The sequence below is a fragment of the Botryllus schlosseri genome, chromosome 7 (assembly GCF_051294905.1).
Source record: "Botryllus schlosseri isolate E-star chromosome 7, Bs_hap1, whole genome shotgun sequence".
NCBI classification, from domain to species: Eukaryota; Metazoa; Chordata; class Ascidiacea; order Stolidobranchia; family Styelidae; genus Botryllus; species Botryllus schlosseri.
In genome coordinates this window covers 10,405,287-10,417,311 of record NC_137242.1, presented here as the reverse complement: position 1 = coordinate 10,417,311, position 12,025 = coordinate 10,405,287, and the positions used below count along the sequence as shown (strand labels likewise).

At 40.2% G+C, this 12,025-nt stretch overlaps 2 protein-coding genes across 2 annotated transcripts in view; one reads left to right on the top strand and one right to left on the bottom strand.

Moving 5' to 3' along the window:
• Positions 1-12,025, top strand: part of LOC145442513 (GATOR2 complex protein WDR59-like) — a 458,341-nt gene that overhangs the window by 397,095 nt on the left and 49,221 nt on the right. The gene's annotated exons all lie outside the window — the stretch shown is intronic.
• Positions 8,436-12,006, bottom strand: LOC145443575 (kelch-like protein 7). Its single transcript, XM_080321523.1, has one exon. It carries the CDS (start codon positions 11,923-11,925, stop codon positions 10,330-10,332), a length of 1,596 nt encoding a protein of 531 aa, XP_080177649.1. The 5' UTR covers positions 11,926-12,006; the 3' UTR covers positions 8,436-10,329.

The following is a 12,025-nucleotide window of genomic DNA, read 5'->3' as shown; positions in this document are numbered from 1 at the left end:
TTGTATGTGACTCTTCCAGGACATGTCCGAATCCAGTAATACCAAGGTATTTGGCATTTTTTGGTGTTGGAAATTGGTTGGCCAGCGATGTCAACGGTTAGGTTATCGCAGGAGTTCACGACCAATAATTGGGATTTCGCAGCGTTAACCCGAAGGCTATTATGGGACGTCCACTCATGCACTTTGGGCATTTAATCACGGGTGACGGCATTCAAGCTTGCGGTAGTAGGTGCGTGAGATAGGAGGTGAGTATCGTCAGGGAAGAGCGAGGTATTCAATGATGAGGTTTCAAAGATATCATTGACATATAAAGTAAAATGGACATGTCCAAGAACAGAGCCTTGCGGAACACCACAGGTAACAAGGTGGGGGGACGACAAAGTGTTGGATATCGAAACCATTTGATATCTCCCAGTCAGGTAGCTTTTCATGAGCTCTAGTTGTGGACCCCGGAACCCGTAGCGCGCCAATTTCGAGAGAAGAATACTGTGATCGACGCAGTCAAACGCTTTTTTTAGATCAAGAAAAATGCTACATCCCACACTTCGTTTCTCCAATATGTCATAGTACTGTTCAGTGTTCAGCCACTGTTAGCAGGGCATGCGAGGTTTGATGCTCTTTGCGGAAGCCGAATTGTTGTGGAGAAATGATTGACGTCTTGGCGAGGAACGAAGATAGGCGGGAGAGAAGCAATTTTTCGAACACAATTCCAATACACGGTAGGACAGATATAGGTCGGTAGTGGGTGACATTAGTTCTATCTCCGGCTTTGTAAACCGGGACAACTCTGGCAGTTTTCAGATAATTCGGGTAGACACCATTTTCTATCATGAAATTGAAAAAATGGGCAATGAGATGGCCGATGTGTAGGCTAATCAGTTTTAAAAACCAGGCTGGAATTAGAAAATATATCCAACTGCCTTGTTAGATTTAAGTTCATGAATGGCAAGTAGGCCTACCACTTACGTTGAAGTTGCAGGCTCGAGCATGATGGATTGGGATACTGATTTAACCTCAGGACTGGCCGACGCAGGTTTCGAAATAGATGAAGCGATATTAGGCCCTACATTACAAAAATATTCATTGAAGTAATTTGAGATGGCCGCAGGATCTGTCAGATTGTCCCCGGTAGTCGAGTTCGTGATTTGCGAGACAGGCATGGGGCGTTTTTTCTGGTGCAGGAGCAATTTAATTCTTGACCAGGTTTTTCGAGTGTCCTTCTTATGGCTGCAGTGCCAGCTGAGTGCTTCATACGATTGTTCCTGTGTTGAAATATCGAATGTCTACATTCGATAGTTGAAATATCGTTTAATCAAATCAAGTATACGTTATATTTTCAATTTAAAATGTTGACATTTATAATGTTGAAATCTAGGTAAATACGACCATAGCCCAGTGTTGGGATCAAGTCACTACCTTCGAGTCACGAGTCAATTCGAGTCATGGCACATTTTGAATCGAGTCAAGTCAAGTCAATCGATTTTCGAAGGTGACTCGAGTCAAGTCAAGTCACTCGATTTTTGGAGGTGACTCGAGTCAAGTCGAGTCAAGTCAAGTCAAGTCACGAGTCAAGTCACAATTCAAGTCAAGTTGCCTTTTCGGAATATGAGTCATGATTACATCATTGAATTTTGCTAGATGTCTCAAATACATATTGAGTGGTCATTTATTCTGAACCGATGAACGGATATAGACCTAAATATACGCGCAAGAAGCGGCTGTATCGCTCGCATATTCGTAGCACTGTTAAACTACGTAAGTAATTGCATAGCTTCAGTTATAGTTACCAGCCAAAATAAAAAATAGAGAACCGAATGGATAAGATGCAATACATACCCCTTTACGAATTGATATGATACAATTCGAGCCTACGCCAATGGTTGAGGACTATATAAACTATATTCTAATTCTATTTAAATAAAACAAGAGGTTTGGAACAGAGAACAGAAATAGTCATTTTGCTATTAAATTTCTTTACTATACTAGTTTACGACAACGTAAGCTGTAAGCTTCGATCACTTCGTTTGCGTTCAATTTATTTGTGAGAGAACAATGGAGGCGTTTCGCGAACAATCCGAACATACGGAAGATACAGTGATATTTATCGACACCGCGATTACTTGATGACTTAAAATTAACTCGTGAATTTTGCTCCGAGTCACGAGTCGATCCACATTTCTGATACGCCGAGTCAAGTCAAGTCAAGTCATTTTAGCAAAGTGACTCCAGTCAAGTCAAGTCATACGAAAAAGGTGACTCGAGTCATCCCAACACTGCCATAGCCTAGTGCTCTTCAACGAGGTGTTTCGACCACCCCAGGGTGTACCATAATTTTTAAATGGTGTACCACTCCGACGGATTGTACAGGGGTGTACCAGATCCGCAATATAATGAACCAATGAGACGATGACTAAAGCTATCACAATAAATACGGCAGTTTTATGAGTAGGGGAGATGTGGTACCGATGGACCACTTATGGGACTGAAAATACTTCGAAAATTCTCTATGATAATTCCATGATTACACTCCGTGAACTTGTCTACAATTGCATGCTGGCGAAATCTTTCCTCACATACAAAAAAATTCGACGTGCGCGAGCAATGGGGTCTCTCACAGATGATTTTTGTTTTAGGGGGTGTAAACTAAATTTAGATCGACATATACATTTTTCTTTGTAACCTTCAACACGAACAAACCAGCAATCATTTTTATTGTGAAGTGTAGGGCTTGTATCAGGCTATATAATGGCACCTATTATTTTTTTCAGTACTTTCCTTGAGTGGACTTTTTTTCGATTCATCTATAAAATTCGTAGGGTGGGGGCCGATGATACAATAGCCAAATCAAGCAAAATAATCAAGCATACTAATCATGAAACAAATGAAACATGTCTACGTACAGAAAATCTTTATGTAATAATTGCATATGATATTTTATCGCTATAACGAGGTATTTGGAAGTCACACTATCGATTTTCGGACAATATGTATGTACCCTCAAATTTGTAAGTCCGAGCCTAAATCGAAACGTGATTTTATGACAACATTTGAGTTCATATTTATTCTATTTTTTGACAGTTGCGACCAAACATTTTTCTTTGGCTTGCTGTAGCTTAGATTATAATACTGAGCAAGAAAAGTAGTCACATTGGAGTTTTTTAGGGTATATGTGTCATAGGTCCCAGGGTCGTGTGTCATTGGACCCACCGGGTGGGGACCGATGACACGTTCGAGCAACAAATTTTGAACGCCCATAAATCTTTTTTGAAAAGACGGATATTCATGTATATGTGCGCGATAGGTAGAGCTTGTATCAAAGTGCTGAGCCAGCAAAAGATCTGCTGTTTTCGGCTGAACATTTCAGGGCCAGCGATCATTTTCCGATTTTTGATCCGTCGGTACCACATCTTCCCTATTTGAGTATTGTCGTCCATGGGCCATGGCGACTCCCCGCTAAAATGCGGACGTATTGTATATGTAATCGAAATGTAACTTTCTGCGTTATCGGTGTATTACATGGTCAGGGGTGTACGAATTTTGAGTAAATGTTTATATGGTGTACCACGACGAAAAAGGTTGAAGAGCACTGCCTTATCCTTTACGACAACGACTGATGAAATGCCGAGTCGCCGCAATACCCCATACCAGGGTTTGTCTGTTGGGATTTGTTTATTGGTACTGGTTCTTGAAAATGCGACCAGAAACTGCTAAAAGTGAGGAAAATTGATATATTATGAATGCGAACCATTCGATATATCACCAAACAGAGTTATAAAACGTGGGTTTAACAATAGTTTAACAGGAACCTGAGCAGTCAACACAATGACTTGGACTCGGTCTCGAGTCATAATACCATGACTCGGTGTTGGGATCAAGTCACTACCTTCGAGTCACGAGTCATTTCGAGTCATTGCACATTTTGACTCGAGTCAAGTCAAGTCAATCGATTTTCGAAGGTGACTCGAGTCAAGTCAAGTCAGTCGATTTTCGGAGGTGACTCGAGTCAAGTCGAGTCAAGTCAAGTCAAGTCACGAGTCAAGTCAAATTGCCTTTTCGAGGTATAAGACGTGATTACGTCATTGTACTATGCTAGCTGTCTGAAATACAGATTGAGTGGTCATTGATTTTGAACCGATGAACAAATATGGAGTTAAAAATACACGCAAGTAAGGCGCTGTATCGCTCACATATAAGCAGAACTAATAAAGTACGTAAGTAATTGCACAGCCTCAGTTTATAGTTACCAGCCAAAATAGAGAAGATAGAAACGAATTGATAAGATGCAATACATTACCCTTTTGCAAATTGATATGATACAATTTGAGCCTGCGCCAATGGTTGAGGACTCTATAAACTATTTTCGACTTCAATTTCAATAAAACAAGACGTCGTTTGGTTATGGTAAGAAGAAGAACAGAGAACAGAAATAGACATTTTGCTATTAAATTACTTTACTATACTATAGTTTATGACGACGTAGGCTGTAAGCTTCGATCACTTCGTTTGCGATCAATATATTTGTGAGAGAGCAATTGGAGGCTCAGTAAAACGCACGAATCGTGCGGCACGATCATTGAGTGATTGGTCGCTCTCACGGGTTACACCAGCGTTGCGCGAACAATCCGAACATATTGTAAGATACAGTGATTTTTATCGACACCGATTACTCGATGACTTGAAATTGACTCGTGAATGTTGCCCCGAGTCACGAGTCAATCCACATTTCTGATACGCCGAGTCAAGTCAAGTCAAGTCATTTTAGCAAAGTGACTCGAGTCAAGTCAAGTCATACGAAAAAGTGACTCGAGTCTGACTCGAGTCAAGTCATCATCCCAACACTGCCATGACTCGGACTCGACCCTCATCTGCCTGCTGACTTGGACTCGGACTTGACTCGGTGGTGAGTTGAAAATGACTCGACTTGACCCGAGTCAAAACTATAAAAATGAGATTGACTCAATTCTGACTCGGGGCCTTGTAACTTGGTTACAACCCTGCCCCATACCAAAACCTGTTCTTACGGCACGCAATGTGTACGCAGTTTCGCAAGTGACGAAACCTCGACGTATCAGATTCAGAAGAGTTCCTAAGCGCATTGACATTTCTACTCTCTTTGAGATTCGCTAAAGAGGTCGCTATTGTCTCAACTGGCATTAACAGGTAACGAAATGGACGTTTTTAGGATCAATCAATTTTAGCAGAAAAAATTTTCCAAGCTGGCGCCTGAAAACCGGTTTACATGGCTGGTTTGCGTTGGATTGATTTTTTTTTAGTCAACCTTATTCGCGTCAATTCGGTAGAAAGCCAGGTCTCCACGTGTCTTTTCTATGTCATCACCTATATCTAACACTCACGGTTATGGTGATGCGTCCGGCTTCTCCATCGGAAGATCGTGGGTTCGATCCCCGGCCGGGTCAGACCAAAGACTCGAAAACTGGTATCCGCGGCTATCTTGCTAGGCGCTCAGCAATCACGGATAGCATGGAGGAGAAAAAACCGGGGGTGCAGAGACTGCAGACTAGATGACCTTACTATAAAGGCCGTATCGCATCTCCGTCGTCAAAGCATCTCGATGGCCGGTGCAGGCGAAAAATAAAACCATATCTCTCTCGCTCTCTCTAAAAGAGGACGGTTTGCGAAAAGGGGGACATTTGGGACGAAGCCACTTAGAACTGGACAGGTCATGGTAGCCTTACGAATGTTCCGCTGCAATAGACTATACGCTCAGCCACCATCAATCTCGCGCAATGTTTTCGTTGAGCTTTAATGGCCGCAACCAGTTCGTTGAATTTAGCTTTAATGACGTTATTATCTGCAAATCAGCCTTGTAAAAATGGGATCGCCTTTAGCGCCGATTTTGGCAACTATTTTCATGGGATCATAAGGACCTGTTCTCTCCCATCGTCGGTATATGTCAAACGGGTCAAACCGTTGTTGCATCAGGGTTGTGATGACCCGAGTCGCTATTTTTGGTGACTCGACTTGACTCGCGTCATTGTACATGACTCGGACGAGCAAGTTATATGACTCGAGACTCGGACGGCCAAGACGGACATTTCATTGCAATTTCGAAGAATTGTAAAGTAGTAGTCATAGTAGCAGTAGCCGTAATATTAGTATTTCATCTATTGATACTGGAAAAAAAATATTGAATCATCTATTGGTCAAAATATCTAAATCGTCGTGGTGCAAAAAGCCATTGATGTGAAAAAGCACAACTAAATGTTTTATGCATAATAAGAATAACTCGAAACCAATGGTATACATAGCCTATATCATTGCTCGAAACTGAACAGTTAACACAAGGATTTGGACTCGAGTCATAACACGATGACTTGGACTCGACCCTCTGCTCGCCGACTTGAACTCGGACTTGACTCGAGTCAAAACTACTAAAGTAAGATTACTTGTGACATGGTTACAACCCTGTGTTGTACCGCCGATATATCGTCAATATAGAGTCGATATGTGATAAATTCGTTGTCCGGCTAAACTCGCTTCACCCTTGCGGCATTTCCAGCAATAACGCAATGACTCACTGTCATTTTTGGATGCTTTTATCGTAGAGCAATATAAAGGCTACGTTACCACCATACCTTCAGGAAACCAACATTCGCGGACCAATATACCTAGGTTATTGGAACACACGCGCATTCCTCGGACAAAATGTCGTCCTTGATAATTCCTTGAATCGGAAGAGGCAACTATGCGATCCGCTAAGACACACAATGCAAAAGAGCGCATCAAATATATTGACAGCTCTAAATTAAATTTCCCGTGATAGTGCTGCTTTCGAGAATGTCCTGATGTCGGTGTCGTTCCGATTAAGGTCATTGTAAATCAGCGTTGCAGAGGGTCATTCTTTTTCGTTCTCTTTTCTTCATTTAAGGTTTTTGACTTCACGGCGCTACCATTATAGGTTTTCGAATTATGTGTGCAATAAATTCAGCTTGTTAGTGATCAATGGATGATGAGAGATCTTCAGTGCGACATATTTATATAGCTGGTTTCAAGGACAATTTTTCATTTTGGTTTTTTGACTGTAAGGTGGCGAAATTGCAGACTCAATAGTAGCCTACTGCATTTGTACAATGTACATGGATATACGTAATTTTGGAATATGGTAGACCGATGGTTCGCATACTTTTTTGACTCAACACATCTAGTTAGCTCAACTTATATTCATCACTAGCCTACCCCTCAAGACAATACGCCAAGTTTCCACAACCTATTTGAAACCAAGAGCTGTTCCTTGGGTATATATTTATGAGAATAGCTACCCGTTGCATGCTCCCACCGTTGCTAAATTTCTCAACTTGGGTATTCAGAGTTTTTTTATAAGGAGCATAAACTCTACCGATAGTGCATTGAATGTCAAAGTAAGGAAATTCAACATCGGTACGGGTAAACAACGTGAGTAACGGGTAGAGCAGGGACCGTCAACTCAAAACGGGTCGCGAGCCACTTTTTAAAATTTGTAGAGGCCGCGGGCCGCATGACTTCAATATCGAGATAAAAATAGGGAACGCAGTTACAACCGCGTTTTGGTAACTCCACGTCAGTAAAACCCTGTGCTCACTAACATATGCTACCCGCATAGTTACCACAAAAGAAATAATATGTTATTGATGAAATACAAATACAACAAGAATTTCATTATCATCACTTTCATTCTATTTTGAACTATGAGCTGCGCACGTTACCTGACAACACTCTTCAGCATCTACTGACAACACTCTTCAGCATCTAAAGCTTGGGTGGCCAATCTTTCTGCTGTTCACGGTCGCATTTCGATTACTTATGTAGCCTGGCCGCATTCAGTGCATAGTCGTAATGAACTGATACATAAATGATAACAATTCAAAATCGTTGCTTGATTAGTGGATAATCCGAGAATTATCAGAGAAAAACTCTAATAACTCCGCTTCTACGAGCTGGAATTGAGTCAAATTTATTTTGCATCGTCTTTGAAGACAACTCAACAATTTCATGGGGTTGACAGAAAAATTTGAATTTAAAAAAAAAATTCTTAATAAATTAAAAATTTTAATTGCCTCTGCGACGGCCTATACTTGTTAGAATCGAACCAAATTTGGAGTGCAGCGTTTTTTAGGGCAACCTGACAATTTAATCAGTGGACGGCTGGAATCCGGAAAAAAAAAGTTATTTTTGAACAACCGTAATGTAGGGGCTTACTAATATTCAACGTTACAACAAAATGCCTGTATTGACCATATGAGTCTCGAGTCATTGTCTTGGTCGAGTCATGCGCAATGACCCGAATGCAAGTCGAGTCAAGACACAAATTGCCTCAAATCACAAAATATTAAGTGACGGAAACCAGATTTACTTGAGTAATGACCACGTAACTGTATATAGCCTCAATCGTAACTGCTACAATAGTTATATATATGTGTATATGTGTATATATGTATATAATAGAAGTGTTTGAAAATGTCCAGTAACTGTTTTTGACGTTCAAAAGCAAAACTTGTCTGAGTACGACATCCGAACACATCAGCGGTTCATGAACTTTTTAGAGTGCGACCCAAATCTGAGTCTTATTTACATCTCGCGACTCAAACCTCGCACATGAAAATAGATTCATTTCTAAAGATAGTATGCTACATTTCAGAAACATGTATGAAATAGAGATGGTGTACAGAACCACTTGTACGATACGCAGTTCTATGAAACATAATTCATTATGAAAAAATCAGGGATAACTATCTAGATATCCCTGAAAAAAAGATTCCTTGATTCAGTGAGGTTGATGTCACAGAAATTTCTCTCGTAGTATTTTTAATGCACAACTTCTTTGTATTATCCACATACATACATGGGTTCCAACATATTACTATGGTCTGTCCCAAATTATTGTATAAATTAACATAAAGTGAAGTATTTTTGGGTAGATTTATTCATCTTGGAATTTGTCTTCACTCTTTCCACGATTTAGTTTTAGATTTAGATTAAAACTTGCTTCTAACTACATGACATGCATCCAACTTTGAAGTTATATAAACGAATACAACATGAAGTACAGGCAACTAATTCGCCCCGTGAAGAAATGTGAATTTGGAATCTTGTGCATCTCACGAAAGGAGATTTTCATTTAGTTTGGTCTGGTCTATGGGGGGATTCCAATATATTTTCAGTGGAAGTAATCTTCAGAGGCTTCCAGACGAATCTTATTATAACACCAAAGAGACTTCTGTGATATAGGAATGGCACAGTTTTCATGATCAAGCCATGATGTTGTAACGAGTCTTGTGCATGCGTCACTTGGCCTATTGATTGACTATGGGACCAAACATAGTGGAAACGACCAAAGCACCCACAGAAGCTCTACCTCCTGCACAGAATTTTTTGCAAAAAATTCAGCAAATATTCTGTGAATAAAAATGATGGTTCTAGTGCAGTGTTTCTCAAACTTTTTCCGGTCGCGCACCACCAATTTGTTTGTTTTCCTACACCGCGGACCACCTAGATCCCACTTGACTTATTTTAGTGATATGTACCAGTATTAATAAGAATTTTCGATATTAATACACCATCACACCCATGAATAGTGAATGAATGAATAGTGAGATAACATTAGGCACTCAAAGCACATCTGAGAATATGTCAAGGCTCAATTGACCATTTCGGCCATTTAATGACCGAAAGTCCCTCCTTTTCTGTGGTTTCGAATCACATTGCCGTTTCAACAGGCTGGGCTTCTTGGTTGGGTTAAAAACGGGTCTCATACAATGGCATATATTCTTCTCCGTATTCGATTGCGATGATTCCATACTTTATGAATTCTAGATTATACTCTCTTTTCAACATGGTTGAAATTTATCGTCCTTGCTGTACTGATGCAATATTATGTTAGCCAGCTATCAGGAGAAATATTATCCTTGCAACAATGATGAATTAGTATGATAGTCATAGTAGCTTAGCTAGCCAATGTCACGGGCTGCTTGGTTCTTTTTGATGTGAATCCGGTGTGGCGCAATGATACCATCGTGAAATTGCTGCACAACTGCAGTAATTGTGCATTAATAGTGGTTTACTGCAAAGGACACCACATTGTAGGCTAAATAGGATTAAAAATCGCTGAATCGTTCGCGTACCACAGGAAAAGGTCTCGCGTATCACAGATCGGGAACCACTGCTCTAGTGCCATCGCGACCCAAATTTAAAGCCCATTGGTGGTCAGCTGGTCACCCATACTTTAAGAACCACTGGAATACATGTATCAGTATGTAAATGTATAAGTTCATATGAAAATTCCTTCGCCATGTTAAGAACATTTATGTGAATAATAGTATCTCAGGTGTTAAACTAAATGCTTTGTTGATATGATAACGAAACTGTAGCTGTGTCAACGATGTCATTTTTCATCGGAGTCGGATAATCACACCATCTTTCATCCTCAGCGTCGAACACCTCAATTGAACATTTTCCTGCTCCGTCTCCAACGGCAAACAATTTGTTTCCGACGACAACAAGACGAAACCTAGACCGTAAACTCAACATTGGCGGAAGTTCAGTCCATACCGCCGTGAAATTATCATGCATTTCGAAGCTGCGTATTTCATTATCATCGCTAATCCCACCAGCAACATAGATTGCATCCGAAAATACAGTTGATGCTGCGTTGTGCCTCGCAGTACAAAGTGGAGCACTCATTGTCCATTCACACGAATCCAGACAATACCTTGCAACAACTTTCACAGAATTACCAGCAAGCCATCCGCCAATAATAAATAAGCGATTCTTATAGACTATGAGGCTGGATCTATTACAAAAACTTGGACCAAGATCTATAGTTTCCCATTCATTTTTCAAAATCCAAAATCTCTGCAATCGATTATTCCCTCCGACATAGATGTATCCATCATGGGCAATACATTGTAAGTTTCTTCCATGATGGTGAAGCATATCAGGGCAAGGACGCCATTTCCAGATGTTGGTATTAAGCACATAAACCTGGGTTGCTGCCCACAAAACGACATACAAATCTTGACCAGATAAGCATGTTGAAAATCCTTTGCCTCCTTTTGAAAATGAGCAAGGGACTTTCTTCATCCGCTTTTTATTCATGATGTACGTATCACGAGTATCTCTCTCAATCAGTATCAATGAGTTTGGTGTAGATGAAACATCACATGCCGTTATTGCGATAACTATTTTTGTCATGAATTCGCCAGACCTATGGCATAGAGGTTCACTCTGAGCCAACTGTCTGCAATAGGTTCTCGATAATTTATCCATATCTATGAGACTAACAACTTTCATTAAATGAACATCTCTTTCTTCGGGAGCGTGATTTATCCACTTTAATCCTATTGACAATTTTGTGTCTGCCGAGACAATACTTGAAGAAAGGAGGTAGGACACATATGCCAGATCCAAGTATTTAAACATCTCTTGTTCTGCCAAGGTTTGGATATTATCAAGAGCAAATTTGTCACAATGTGTTGTTAAGTCATCAATGGAAAACTTTTCAGCCACTTTCTTGACAATGAAAAATGAGTTACAGTTTAATCGCTTCGCTAAAAACTGCTGGATTTTATCTGAAACATTGTTCAACTGTAGCATGTTGACGGCATACATCAAATCTTCACACTCTTCTTCACGGGTTGATAATTTTGCGGTGTAAATGAAATCAACACATTTCTTCACCGCAACAAACGAAACTTCTTTCATCTCGATAATTCCACTTTGATTTTCTTTGGTATCATGAGAGAACATGGCAGAAAAATAATCGGAAGCTGCGCATAATATGCCTTTGTTGGCATAAATTTCATTCCCTTCTACAGTGATTGTTACATCGCAATTTCTTTTTTGTTGCCTCATAGAATCAAGGTTCCTGAATATCATCGTCATGTGATCGAATTCATCTAAGTCAAGAGGACATTCCATTTTTGTAGACATCTTTCATTCGTGTTTGTCGCCGTTGTAGAAATTCCAAGTAATAACACACAGTCCGGTGGTTTACAAGCACAAGTGTCTTGTATATTAATGTATAATATAT

Excerpts from the sequence above, each read along its gene's own strand:
- LOC145443575 (XM_080321523.1), bottom strand. The coding sequence starts at position 11,925 with ATGTCTACAAAAATGGAATGTCCTCTTGACTTAGATGAATTCGATCAC.